At 36.9% G+C, this 14,486-nt stretch overlaps 1 protein-coding gene across 7 annotated transcripts in view; it reads left to right on the forward strand.

Moving 5' to 3' along the window:
* Positions 1 to 14,486, forward strand: part of NTRK2 (neurotrophic receptor tyrosine kinase 2) — a 200,456-nt gene that overhangs the window by 87,725 nt on the left and 98,245 nt on the right. For 3 of the 7 annotated variants that reach the window (XM_017806109.1, XM_017806110.1, XM_017806111.1), the window contains one exon: positions 759 to 6,394. The exons of the other annotated variants lie outside the window; for them this stretch is intronic. In XM_017806109.1, the coding sequence (XP_017661598.1) occupies positions 759 to 796 (38 nt within the window). In that variant the 3' untranslated portion in view covers positions 797 to 6,394. Of the gene's footprint in view, positions 1 to 758; positions 6,395 to 14,486 lie in introns of those variants that run through there. 7 annotated transcript variants of the gene reach the window in all.

Here is a 14,486-nt window from a genome sequence, read left to right on the forward strand (position 1 = left end):
TTACATAGCATTTTTTAAAGTTCTTAGCCTTAGACAGTCAGGTGAGGTTTGGGGGATAGGTTTCTCCTTCATCTCAGAACAGAACATGTCCTAGGGATTTTTTTTTGTGTTTCGATGTGCCATCATATTTAGTTGTTGTTTAAGTTCCTGTTGATATTTAAAAACAATAAATGTCAAGATAATTGACTAATGTTTCCCCCAGGTCCACTGTTTTTCTGCCATTACAAAGTCAAGGGCAGGAACCTGTTTGGAGCAGGCAGAAATGATGATGTGCACAGAGCTGAGGTGTGGAAAGTTACAGAGGACCCTGGTGTTGTACTTAGAATATCTCTCTGGTGTAGAGGGGTACCCTTCACTTAGTTGGTGTAACGTACTAAAGACAGAGAACTTAATTGTGGACACCAGCCAGAATACCCAACTGAAGTTTTTCTAACCCATGCATAGTACAGTCCTTGGTTGAAAAATTCTATATTTATTGCATTACAGCTCAATATGAGTATACGTTAAAGACAAACGTATAGCACACTCTATACATTTTTAGTAAACAAATAAAATCTTTGGCCACAAGATAGAGCTAATGTTGTCATTTTCATAAATTCATATACAGTTTTTATGTAACACTTTATGTATGCTTTAAATGCATTTTATATGTATGTGTTTGATTGTTAAGTATTCATTTGTATTTGGTCTTTTATATTAATTTTTCTTTGATTTTTTTTTTAAGCATGATTTCTCACATTTTATTTTGTTTCTTTTAGGTTTTGTTTTATTTCATAAGATCCCACTGGATGGGTAAATGAAATAAGGAAAAGATGAGAGGGGCTGTTGAGCTTGTGGAATCTGTGTGCTGCACAGTAGGGAGTGGACAGTGTTCTTGCCCAGTGAAGTGTCACCTCCCTTGGATTCTCTTTTAGTCATTGGTTCTGTATGGAGAACTGTAGAAGTACATTCAAATCAGTAGCTGTTTTTGCAAGAATGGGGCAAAGCAAAGCCCTGAGGCAGCTAAAAAACTCAAGAAAGTCCAGAAATAAGCTACCACACTCTTTCCTATTGCCTTGTCCTCACTGTATCTTCCAAAATGACATTGAGATGAAATGACATTATATTGTTTCCTCTGTCAACTATTTTTTTCTGTTTGAACTTAACTGGAAAGATGTTGATTTTATAAATAATATTTATCAAAGGTGAACTGCAAAGCTGCTTTTATTTTATTGCCTTAATGCCTCTGCAAAACTTCTGTATTACTTGAGTGTGTGTGTAAGCCCACTGATTTCAGTGGGAATGCTCACATTCTTTAAAGTTAAGTTCTTGTGTATTTGCAGGATACAGTCCTAAATCATGAAGCAGTAAATTGCAGAGCTGGCCCTGCAAGTCTTTTTATGAATGTAGTTCCACTGACTTTACCGGAAGATGGAGAGTCTAAAATGTATACAGAAAGGTGGCAGTACTGTTTGTTAGTGTGTTTGGGTATTGAAGGAGCACCACCACTTAGACATTCATTTAGGGTCTATGCTTATTCAAGATAGTCCATAAGTTTAGATGAACATACAAATTTGTAGTAGGACAGAATGCTGTTTCTCAGCCAAGAATAAGAATAACAACAGTATGTGGCTGTTCCTTCAGACTGTAGACTTAAAAGCTTGTTTAACTGTTCATATTTAACTGTGAAGTATGCTTCAGAATATGCTTCAGTATACTTCAGAGAAGAGTTTAACATGTGAAGCTAAGTGAAGGCATGAGCATATTGCAAGAGCAAGTATGGCATTTAGATGGAGTGCTAGAAATAAATTTTCATTCTATTTACCTATCAAATCCTGAGTTTCTGCTTTGATCTTTTCAGTTTAAGGAATTCTAAGAAATATGAAGTTTCTGGTTTGTTGGTTTTTTTTTTTTTAACTGAGAGCTACAAAGACTAGCAGCAATAAACTGAGATAGGTGCTTATGTTTCTGTCCATTTTGATTACATTTTTGAGATACAGTTTGATTTTAATTCCTTACAATTATGTGTAGTAAAAAAGCAGAGTAGATATTGCTTGTGTCTCCAGTATTTGCTTTTCATTGTTACTGCTTTTTAATTGCAGCCATTTTCACTCTTCCATCATAACACCATTGTGTTGTCTTTTGCTGCAGTCTTTACAGCCATACACCATGCCTCTCTTTCTACAATACTATCTTGACTCTTTTGTTCTATATCTATAAACTTACTTGCTTTTTGCCTTTTAAGACTCTTAGTCCTTCAGCTTTTTTCTTGTGTTCTCTTGAGTCTCTTGCATCAAAGTTCTTTATTCCTGCTGTGCTCAAGTTTTGGAAATACCCTTTTTAGTCAAGAAATGTGTCTACATTTGCATTCTTCTAGGCCTATGTAATAAGAAATTTCCTCTCTCTTGCCACTGGTTAGGGATGGGGAGCTGCAGTTGCTAAAAATCTGTCCTAAAGATGTATTCTTCTCCCCACACTAAAGAAGAGGACAGAACTGGAAGTCTGCTGATGACCTAGGAATCATGTTGTCTTTGTCGCCCTGCACATACTGTGGTGATTTGGGGAGGGATGGCAGCAATTAAGGATATCCATCATAGTTCTGTTTGAAGTTAGATGACAACAAGTGTTCTGCTGTTCCTCAAAAACAATATTAGGAATGTTTGCTTTTTTTCTCCCTGAGTCTATGTAGACATGGTCTTATTTTCCAGAGATCATAACTTTCTCTTCTGCTTACTGGTTCACTTTTAACTTCCTTTTAATTATTTTCTTCTCAGACTTCTTGCTTAACCATGCATCTCTCTTCCTGTTGAAATAATATCTGATGTCATTGAGCTGATTCTAAATCAGTGGAGAATCATTTAGCAGCAATATCTGAACTAAAGTCAGTGGAGTTACATCAAACATATGTTGGATCATGAGCCGTGCTTGACCAGTATCTGAAATTCCAGTTTGAGGTTTTGTTGGTACAAAGTCAGCATATCTCAGTTATGTGCTCACAATTTATTTCCAAATAAACGAGGTGAGAATCTGAACCCTTTTCTTTTGGCAGGGAAAAAGCAAACTCAAAGAGCTGGAATTTGGCAGTTGCTTTTTGAGATATTTAACTTTAAAAGGTAGTTCTTTCAGATTCATAATATTTATATGCATAAATATGCACAGTTATTGATTGGGGATTTTACGTAATTTTTTGTAATTTATTTTGTAGCACTTTGCAGTTCATCTTTATCATACAGGGGTAGGTTTGACCTTCAAATGGTTCAGTATGTACTGACACAGTGTTTTGGATTTTATGTAATCATGGAGGTAACTTTAATAAACAACAACTGATTTATGCACCAACGAAATATATATATTTTTATATCTATATTGTAGAATATCCTTCTTACGTATTTTGTACTACATTATGTTAGCCACACGATGCACTATTACTTGATGCAGATATTCACAGAACCTTATGGATTGCAGCACCTGATTTGTTACTAATAACATCTTAACACAGAAGTTTAATGCTTGATGGAAAGACTACGAGTTCCTGAAATGGTTCCTTTTCAGTATGTGGACAGAGCCTCTTAAAACCAAGGGAGCTAAACATTTAATGTGGAGATTACAGTACTGACTAGCTCCTGTCTTTCAGCTTGATTGTAAGTGACATGGCTTCTAACTGTAGAGATTATGATCTGCCCAAATGGTGTTGGTTTACAAAGGGCTCAGTTAATTGCAAATTCTTGACCTTCTTAAAATAAAGTGAGACTGAAACTAAGAATCATGCAGGAACCATTAACATGGTAAAAGTTGCTGAACAGCCAGGATTTGACATTAAAAAGCTTTTATATTGTTTCACTGAGCAATAAAAGATGTCTAAAGGCAGAGTTGCTATTTTTTTCCCCTGTGCCAGATATGAAACTAAAATAAAAACGTATTTCTAATGTTCTGCTAGAAGGGGTTTATTTGTACTAGAATTTGTTTTAAATAGACATTTAATATACTCAGAGACATACTTATATAAGCTGTTGAGCAGTTTGATGGATAGATTAGTTTGGGGACTGGAGAGGAAGCACTGCTGGGGGTGTTTTGGTTTGGGGCAAGTCATATCATCCATTCTGTTAAATAAACCTCTTTTTGTTGAATTTGGTCAAAGTTTGACCAGTGGCCAGGTCTATATTGCAAACAAGTGGATTGTTTCCCAGGCAGAGCCCAGTGTTGTGCTTATTGCAGCTGCCTCCCATGAAAGGCAAGGTAAGGGCACTCAAAAAGGCTGCTCCAGCAGAAAGGTGTTTGGGAATCATGTCTTTCTTTTATGAGAGTCATGGGAGCTCACAGCCAGGTCAGACAGAGGCTGGTACGAGACATTTTCATGGCAATATGTCTCCGAGTACCCTAATCTGTGAAAGGCAGTCTTCAGCCTTTCCAGTGCCTTTGTCTACCAGCTGGATCTCTCCCAGGCAGCAGTGAAGAAAAACATGCATTTCAGTGGGAGCAAGATCAAGATCCTAGGGAACAGCAGGCAATGCCAAGAAAACCTGTGGATAGCTAACTGAAAACAATTTTACTTCAAATAGTTCTTGCAGGAATTACTCTTTCTTTTTTGACTGTCAACAGAAGCACTAAAAATCTATTTTTTTCCTAAGAAAGCCAATTTCTGAGCATGGTTTCTCAAAAATTAAAGAACATAGGGAATTTTGCCATGTAGGAATGACCGATACTCTTCCAACTGGCTCCTTACTCAACAGCCTTCATGCAGAGGTCCATTTTGTCAATCCCTTTACCTCACCATTCATGATAAGTTGACAATTAATCATCACCATGAAGACCATCAGTTTGTTTGCATCTGTTTAAATGTTTAAAAACTTGCAAATGGTTTGTAAAGTTGGAAGCTATTATCAGATAGATAAAAAAATGTATCCTTTCTGACCTCTTTTTAATTCAGCTGTCCTTTTCCAATTGCATATTTAACATTTGAAATAATTGCAAAGTTTTTAGTGGATTGGGCGACTAAGTGTTTTGCTTGTGTATATTTCAAAAGAAAACCCCAAAAGCTTACCTGAAGGTTTTTAGTATTTTCTGCGTCTTCGTAATTTTCCCTGGCTTCTTCTCTTCCTTCCAATTTTCAGTCGTTCTGTTTTCTGCTCTTAAGAGAACTCAATATCCTCCTTTATGAGCTGTAGTAAGCTCTGTTCTCCATAGGGCACAAATGTGCAGGGTCTTGGAATATCCTTTTGAAGGGCTTTGTCATAATTATGTGATGTGGTAAAGTACTCTAAATTGAATGTAGATCCATGTTGTTCCAGATTTTGTCATCTGATCTCCAGAGCAAGAGTTTGTGGACAGTTGGAAGTGTTGAGAAATATGACTACAGCATTATAGGGAGCACAGAGAATGCTGATGCTGTGTATTTCACGTGTTACAGCCTGTGTCATTGTCCCACTTCCATAGGAATGTATATCCCCAAACTTTTGAAGCTGACTTCCATTTGTTCTGTTCTTCTTTTGTTCATACAAAGTAAATCTGCTCTGAAAATAGGAAATGATGCATTGATTGGAAATAAATATAGCTGTTTAGTTCCACAAGCATGTAGACTGTATGATTGAACTTGCAGAACATGTTATTGTCTTTTAATCAACCTCAGGTTAACTGTTTCCCTTATTTTCATCATAAAAGATTGAAAGAGCCCACATTAGAACATGTATTGTTTTCATATAGAAATGCTTTATCCTTCCAATTTTAATAGCAACCTCCATGATTAGCTATGTTTTTGTAGCTGCACGGAGTGTGGTGGATAAGCATATTTGTCCTGGCCTGGAGCAGAGTTGCAGCCAGTGTAGAGCCAAACTGCTTTCATTTTGAAGAGGGCAATTAATTCCCTGTAATCTCTAGAGGCAGCAACTCACAGCAGTGTTACTAAGCAGATTATGTCTTAATACAGGAGGAAACTTGTCTCGTTGCATACATGTTTTCACTGTAACTTTTTCCTCAGCTGAAATGACAAGAACAATCATATAAGATTTCAGGGAACCATCCAATATTCAAATAAGTAGAGGGTAAAGTCATGGCTTTCTTATGATAGCTCTGATTTTTCCTTCATGTAAGCAGAGCAGGGCTCATCATCAGGCATGTCGACCAAACAGGAAAGAAATCTTGATTTTTTTCCTGAGACCTTTTTTTTAAGATAACTGTTTCATTGATATTATTGGCTTTACTAGTGTAAGAGCAGAATTGAGGTACCACACCACTGCACAAACCCAAGACCACAGTCTTTGACAAATACATTTTAGATGTCTTCCACTGCCATTCAGAGCTTTATGTTCCTGGGTCTTTTTTATATTTCAGGCTCAGTTTAAAAATAGGAAGAATCATTCAGTCAATATCAAAGTATAGAAAATAAGCATTCTTTTCTGAATTATTTTTTTCATACATGGAAAAAAGTAATATTCTAAATGATAGCATGAAATTGTCTTCTACCATACCGTCACATCATGGATGGCAAGCACTGGGACAAGAGACAACGGGTAGAAACTGAGGCACTGGAATAAGAGGAAAAACTTCTTTGCTGTGCAGGTGACCAAGCACTGGAACAGATTGCCCAGAGAGGTCGTGGAGTCTCCCTCACTGGAGATATTCAAGAACCGTCTGGATGCAATCCTGTGCCATGTGCTCTGGGATGACCCTGCTTGAGCAGGGAGGTTGGACCATGTGACCCACTGTGGTCCCTTCCAACCTGACCCATTCTGTGATTCTGTGATTAAAGAATTCATAGCTGTGATCCATCAGCAAACTGTGAACCTTTTCTCCCTCTCTTCTCTCTAATTCTTCCTGTTGAAACTGTTTCATATTCTTGTAAATAACAGACAATCACTGGTTTTATTCACAAATGCTACCGTAACAGTTTGGAAAAATCTATATTTATAAAAAATGGACGTGATGAACTTACTTTTAACAGGCCAATAAAGTTTTATTACTTCATATCACTGTGTTTTTCACTGCTTGTAAATTGATCAGATCTTGTATTTCATTAGTAATAGCACAGTGCATTAGAAAATATATAAATCTTGGAGTTCCGCACCTATTATCTGTTGTTATAGATGTGCTATTGTTTTTGTTTTCTGATAAACAGTGAGATTCCACTCCTTGATTATATTTTTATAGGATCTTTAATGGTTACTGTGTTTATAAAGCACTCCTCAAAGCCTCTTTCCAGTAGTTTTGTATCTATTTAGTTTAAATGTATGTGCGTTTAATATGTACCTTCAATCACATATGGGTATTCAGACCAAATGACTACATATTCAGCTATTGGCCATAAGATAGCAACTTTTACATGTCAATCCACGCTTCCTCTACTGACTACGTAACATAGAAAAAGTTGATTGTTTAAATATTCGAGTAAGCTGTGCTTATTTTCCAAACTATTTTGAGAAAACATCACTGCTCTGATTTGAAGGGTATGTTTTGCTTTGTGACTGTGTTTGTTGGCCCAGACCATCTGGATTTCTTGACAGATCTAATGAAATGGAGTACACAAATGAAACGATTATGTCACAGTTTATGTCCAACTTCTCTTTTTTTGCTTCTTACTAGGGCATGTCATATTTTCCCGTTAATTTGATTGCTGTATTTGGACTGCAGCAGATTATATGTTAATTTTCTTGCTTCTGAAATGTTTTGCCACATTTTTCTCTTTCGGGAGCTCAGCAGATCTCTAAGTATTGTACCAAGTTTGCTTTGTATACCTGTAGAAAATTTCAAATATTTCATCCCTTTGAACAGTTGTGGTGTTATGCAGTGTATTTTACAGATATGCTTTTTTATCATCATCCATGTAAAATATGCTTTTGGAACTAATTTGATATATCCTCAATATCTAGAAGAAACAGTCTCAATATAAAGGTCAGTTCTTTTTCTAAGAGGATCTTTCAATAAGACTTGCAGCTAAATTGTGCTGTTGATTAAGCTGGTAGACACGATTATTTTAAAGAAAGTATTCAAACAATATAAAACATTAGATTCTTGAAAATGCCAGATAGAAGATGCTGAGATATGTTTGATATTTTTCTGAGTGGTAACAAGCTTGCCATTGAAATACTCTTAATATAGGGTTTGCAGACTCCGTAGAGCAGGGTGTTATTATCTAGGGAGAATGATCAAAAAATGAAGCTGAGTAAAGGCAAAAGTGAAAATAGCCATTTACACTGCCCAGGAACTTAGACAGTCAACACCACAAGAAATAAAAAAGTCTTAATATTCTTGATAATCCGAATTAGTGTAAAAATGCAAACAAGGGTTTATTTTTTAATGGACATTAATTATAACTTAACAGTATTGTTGTAGAAGTCTATATTTTGTTCTTTTAAATGAGAAAAAAAGATACAAATGGCATGTATTGGATATTTGTATCCTGAGAAGTTGTAATTTCTGTCTAATTTCATCATTAAAATACTTAAAGAATAAAAAGTTAATTTCATAAATTAGTTTATAATTCTGTTACTATTTTAAAGGTAAAGTGAATTTAAAGATCACCTTTCAGGTTGAATAATTGATGTTTCTCCCTCTATTATGTTAGTAATCAGGCTCTAAATGAAAAATGCAGAGCACATAATAAGCAGTTCTTTGTATATTGCAGTTCCATGAGAATGGTTGCAAAAAGTCACAAGATACTGTGTTTTAATTTATAGATAATTGTATTGAAAGACCTTTTGGCAGTGTGTTTTACCTGTTAAAAGCAAATACACTGTGCAGTTTTCTAAAACAAGTGTCAGTGAAGGGAATAGAAAGGTGGGTTTGAAAGACAGATGAAAATTAATTTGGATTGGAGTTCTTACTCTGGTAATTGAAGAACTAATTTTAAAACCACTTTGTTGTTGTATTTATGCAATTTGCTTTTCTACTGTAGTTTTCAAATTCATGGTTTATTTCCACTATGCCATTTTATGATGCCATGATTTCTGCAGTTTTCGTTGTAGCAAACTTTAGATCTGGTTCCCTAATACATTGCGTCTGTAATCAGTAAAATCCCAAATAGTGTCTCGGATAAGTTAGAATCTCAGTGTGACAGTATCTTTCATACACGCATTTATTCTTGCCACATAAAAATGCTGTGCTATTTTCACATTCAGAAAGAGCAAAGTATTCAACTGGCTGTTCTAGCCATGGCACATTCCCAGGATAGCTGATATGTAGAAGGAAAATATGGAAGTTTTTGTTGGGAACCACATACCAATGACACTACGGATCACATTTCCTCAATAACTCCTTATAGCTGGTATTAGGTATTAGAGTCAGAAACCAGAAAGTGGTGAAACTCCAGATGGACAATTGGGTGTTCCTTCATGACTGGCACGATCCACTGAAGAGTCACCATATTTTCCCCTGGAACAGTTTTAGCAAAATTAGAGCACCGAAGTCAATGATTCCTCAGGAAGGGATGTGTCATCCCTGCCTCAGGGAACAAGATCCAAGAAAACAATTGGTTCTATACTAACCTTTGTCTGAGAGCTGGGTAGTGTTTCTTTCATTTTGTTTCTCAGCCTATGCTGAGTATTTGTAGTGTCTTTACACTAGCAGACGTCCCAGCATAGACACTGCTGCCTAAAACAGAATTCTGCTTTCTTTTTCTAAAGATGCATGCCATGCAATCAATTTTAATGCTTACTTATGAGACCTAACATGATGCTTAGGTCATAGCTTATACGTTAGCTCATACTTTTCATCCCCAGATGGTCCCACGGTGAAGGTCAATACAGCTAGCCATGTCAGAGATTCCTGGTGCACTTTCTACTATACAATTAATGCATAGTCATAAGAAGTTCCTTCACTTTTAAGACACTTCGTGTCTTAAAAATCCAGGAAAAAATCCAAGGGCTGTATATACCTGTACAGAATAACTATCAAAATTAGAACAACATGTGAGATCTTAATAAGTCTATACTTTGTAGACAAAAACATTTACATAATACTTCCATTTGCATTCAGATTCAAAACTGTGTGTGTTGCCTTAAATATGAGATAAAAGTCAAGCGTGAAAGAATATTAGTGTTGTCTTTCTCATGGTAAGCCACACACATTGACTTTTCCATTAATGTCAGGTGATAAGATGACCTAGCAAGTCAGTTTGTCTCAGTTTTATAAGCCGAAAGTAATTTTTTGGCAGTCTGAGGTACTACCTTTATGTTGTAATGTAACTGTCTGCCTGGTGAAGTCTGTCTTCTGGGTAGCAAGTAGCCCATTGACAAATATCTCAGTCTCTGATGGGTCTTGTGAAGGTTTCTGCCACGCAGCTCTCTATTATTACTAATTGCTTAGTTCTATAATTTTTAAATACATGCAGTGTTCTTTAAATACTACCCAAATCACCAACTCTGTATTTGTTTGCTTACAAGATTATAAATCAAAATCATGGAAAGTTCATTGCGATTTGCCTGAGCATTTCCTTTATCCAGGCATCTGAGACACAGTTTTTGAGGCAGAACATGCGAAGACCAGCTTTCTACTTGTTGTGTGATACAACAGGTTACCTTTTCCCATATGTAGGTTTTGTTTTTCCCTTGGGAGTTGGCAGTCTCTTTCCAGGTAAAGAATCACACTTTATCATACTTCATCATTGTCTCAAAAAAAAAAGGCATGAAGGGCCCTGCGTCTCTTCAAGAGGAAGGCAAAGATTTATCATAACTGCTTTTTCTTTCTAAAGAGGATGCCAGGTTTCCATTGCCTGCTGCTACTGCACACTTTGTTGGAATCCAAGTGTATATATAACCTCTTGCTGTTGAACTCAACTACCCTGGGACACAGGTGAAGTTGTTACCTGTCATTAGGAGGTTATGGTGTGGCCTCTGGAGTCAGTTGTTTCCAATGGCAAGGCTCCAACATGTTTTGCTCCTGGGTTCTGGTCTGAACTTTGCCCATGGTGAGTGCAGCTGTAACCACTAGTGATATGTAGATGGCCCACATGATAGCAGTTTGATCAGTGATTGCCAGGGGACAGCTACTTATGCCAGGAAAGGGCAGCCTTTGGCAGATGAAGCAGAGAGGCTGAAAATTGATGGCAGAGAGACTTAATTACTGTGTGATCAATCAAAGCACAAAGGGTTTGATTGTCTCTAGGAGGGGAGTGGGAATTCCTAAAAAATGTTTTTTTCCCTTTGGAGGCATGCAGGTCTTGCTTTGGGATGCCATAAGTCAGACTACTGTGAGATTTATTTTTTTAATACAGAATATCATTGTAATTTTAACTCTCAGCATTCATGAGGATTTCCGTCTGCATGTTTCAGGTTGCAAAGGGTCTGTGCTGATGCTTGTCTGGTTGCAATAGAGCCCTGGCTCTGACTTCAGATAGAGCACAGTTCTGTATTCCCCTGTAAAACAAATCGGGGATGTTTATTCATCTGGGATTTTTGTCATCCCTGCATTTATGGATGAGAGAACTAGTATGTGTTTGTGTGGTCCTACCTGGAGTCGCATCTTTCTCTTATTTGAATTATGTTATCTGCTTCAGGATTCTAAGGAAGTCTGCTAGTGTACCACATTGAATTGTTTTATGTAATGTGTAACTGCTTTCTTTAGCATCCTGAAACATTTTACCATTGCTGCCTACACATTGCAAGTGCACAGCTTGTGCAGCCTGATTCTCCCGTGTCTTTCCTTGCATTGCATTTCTGTTTGTGCTGTGTAGCTGTAAAATGCTAACAGATCAATCTGTCCAGCAGTGAATGTATCTGCATGGGATGCAAAACCATGAGGAACTCAAAATCAGTAGGACTGGAGAAAAGTATGAGTCAGATCCTTTAACCAATTCACATCAGCTAAGAGACTAATTTAAATACTTCTCATTTGTAAGTACTACTACTCCTACTGTTTGGGAATGGTAGATTTTAAAGCTTGATGTCTGTTAACATTTTGAAGGAGTAGACATCCATCTTAGGTCCTGCCAGACATTTAACATAAAAAGGGAACGCTAGCCAGTTGAAGTAACGCAATTTTAACTCCAAAACTGTAAGGTTTTTGTGGTGTTTAATCCGTAATAGCCAGATATCACATAAGATCTGTATTTATCTGCAGTTTCATTTTTTCTACAAAATGGCCTTTGAAGACATTATATATGTGTAAAATAGTGCTATATATTGCAGTTTTAATCATGTGTTACTAACACAGTGAATAAACTAATCCCATTTTTTTACTACTAGTTGTGAATTAATTTTTGTGTGAACATACTTTGAAACTTGCTTTAGAACCCAGATCAGTGAGTTTAATTCAATAGGACTCTCTTATTTTAAATTCAGGACTCCAGTGTCTCTATGCTGGTATTTGAATCATTAGTACTGTATTGATCTTTATTCTGTAAGGAACAATGGTCCCCAGCCGTATATTTTTTTCATTAAGAATTTAAAAAAATATCCCTAAGTGTGAAGTTTTTTTTAGTTAATTTTTTAGCAATAATTGCTTGGCAGTTTGAAATTAAATTGGTGCCAGATGGCATTGCTAGCGAGACTAAAGGTCAGTAATCTGTTGTAATCATACTCTTAAAAATGAGGTTTCATTTAAGAAATGACATCTATAGTGAGATGTTGCTGTTGTTTTCTTATAAAAATTTAAATGGGTGAGTATATCAGGACTTACTTTTTGCTTCATTTTTGTAGGCTGGTTAGAAAACTTAGCTGTTTCTGGAAACTGTACTGGAGAACAAAACCGTTCCAAACGCTCAGTTGATGAAGAATCTACTTTTTGTTTTAAGAGTTTCTGTATCCATTTAAGGTAACATGACCAAGTGGATGGAGCTGCCGGCAAAATCTGAGAACCCCAAGAAAGTGCAATATCCCTTCCCTGCAGAGCCAGGTAACCCCCTAGGGATAGCAGGCTCCTCTAGTTGCAGGTGTGGTCTGGTCACCCCTGGCAGAAGCTCAGCGAAACTGTTATGTGTTGACTGCTTCCTGCCATCTCCCTTTAGATGTGTCATATCTCTCTGGCACAGGGTCCAGCCTAGAACCTCCCAAAGGTGTATGTGCCTAGGCGTGCTCCTAGTGCTGGAATAGCACAGATAATGGATGGCTTCAGTATTTTTTTGTGATAATGAGCTTGATGCCCTCCATCCAGCTAGTGCTGTTTTGCCAAGCACCCAGGCTTACTTCCTTGCTCTTTCCTGCCTCTTTGTTGGACCTTAAAGAGGAGAAGGGAAGGGAGATACGGCAGGAGGGATGCACTTCTGCTGGCTCCCAGCCCAGCATTAAGCACCCTTCTTCAAGCTCACTTGTCTGCCTTACATCTCTCCTTCCTCTGCAAGCCCACACAACTGTGTGCCTGGAAAGTGAAAGACCAAAATCTTACTAATTTTAATAATACCAGCAGCATTGTAATGAAAATCAAGATCTGTAGCTTTTACATGTCTGATAGCATGCAGCAAATCATACCATCTTTAATCCTCTCCATGGTCTGAGCATGACCAGAGTTTGAATTTGAGGTTTTGGTCCTATATTAATTTCTCAGCAAGAAAGAGAAATGGATTTTATAGATTTTCAGTTAAACATTATGAAGACATAAAACTGTCATTCTCTATAATGTAGTGGTACAAATATGGGCAATTACCTTTTTGTCATTGCCTCTTGGTAGTAATACAGATAAATTACTTTAACCCATTCCTAACATAATTCATATGCAGCCATATATTATAAATGCTACCTTTCAGTAATATAACTAAGTGTCACAAGTAAATGCCACAGCAGCAGGAGACTGTATTTGCCAAAAAGGCTGTCATCATTCTTAATAAAAAGACAGCATTCCTGATTCCACTGTCATTCATAGGGATTTTGAACCATTGTCAATATAGTAACTTACTCCTGGTTGATATTAAGTTGAAGGGAATTAGACTCTTGGTATTGCTATTTCACTTTATCTGCTTGTAGGATTTCATGCTTGCATATTTGGGTTGACTCTTTCACCCTATTCCTGAATTGCTTTTGTCTACATTTTTGATGAACTATCTGGCTGGAGCTTAGCACATTAGTTTGGATTAAGGAAAAACTAAAAGAAGGGAAAACCTTATATGGCACGGAGAAGTAAGGTGTAGAAAAATCTTTGGGTGAATGTGAATTCTTTCATTCTAAATTCTAAATTCTTTCTAAATTCACATTCTTTCTAAAGACTGAAAATTAGGAACCTGCAGTGTACTGAAACTGTATTATAGATGTGGTGACACCAGAGAATGAAATATACTTATTATGGTCCTGCACTGAAGTCCATTTCTTGGTTATCTAATATTGCTGTGCTTGAAGAGAGGGTGCACGTTTTTGATGCACATAGGAAGTGCACGACTGCCTTTTGCAGTTTGGTCCATTGTGTGTGACCATTGCAGATGCCAATTTTTAATCTAGTCCAGTGCAAGAGGATTGTGGCTGTGCATGATTTGCTGTTTTGGTTTTGTTTTTTCCTTTCAATGTCTGAAGGCAAGATTATTTTTGCAGATCAGTTCAGAGATGAATTAGTTAGGAAAATTTATAAGGTCATCTACTTCAATTGGTGCTAGT

Source organism: Lepidothrix coronata, unplaced genomic scaffold (genome assembly GCF_001604755.1).
Source record: "Lepidothrix coronata isolate B3197 unplaced genomic scaffold, Lepidothrix_coronata-1.0 Scaffold14, whole genome shotgun sequence".
NCBI classification, from domain to species: Eukaryota; Metazoa; Chordata; class Aves; order Passeriformes; family Pipridae; genus Lepidothrix; species Lepidothrix coronata.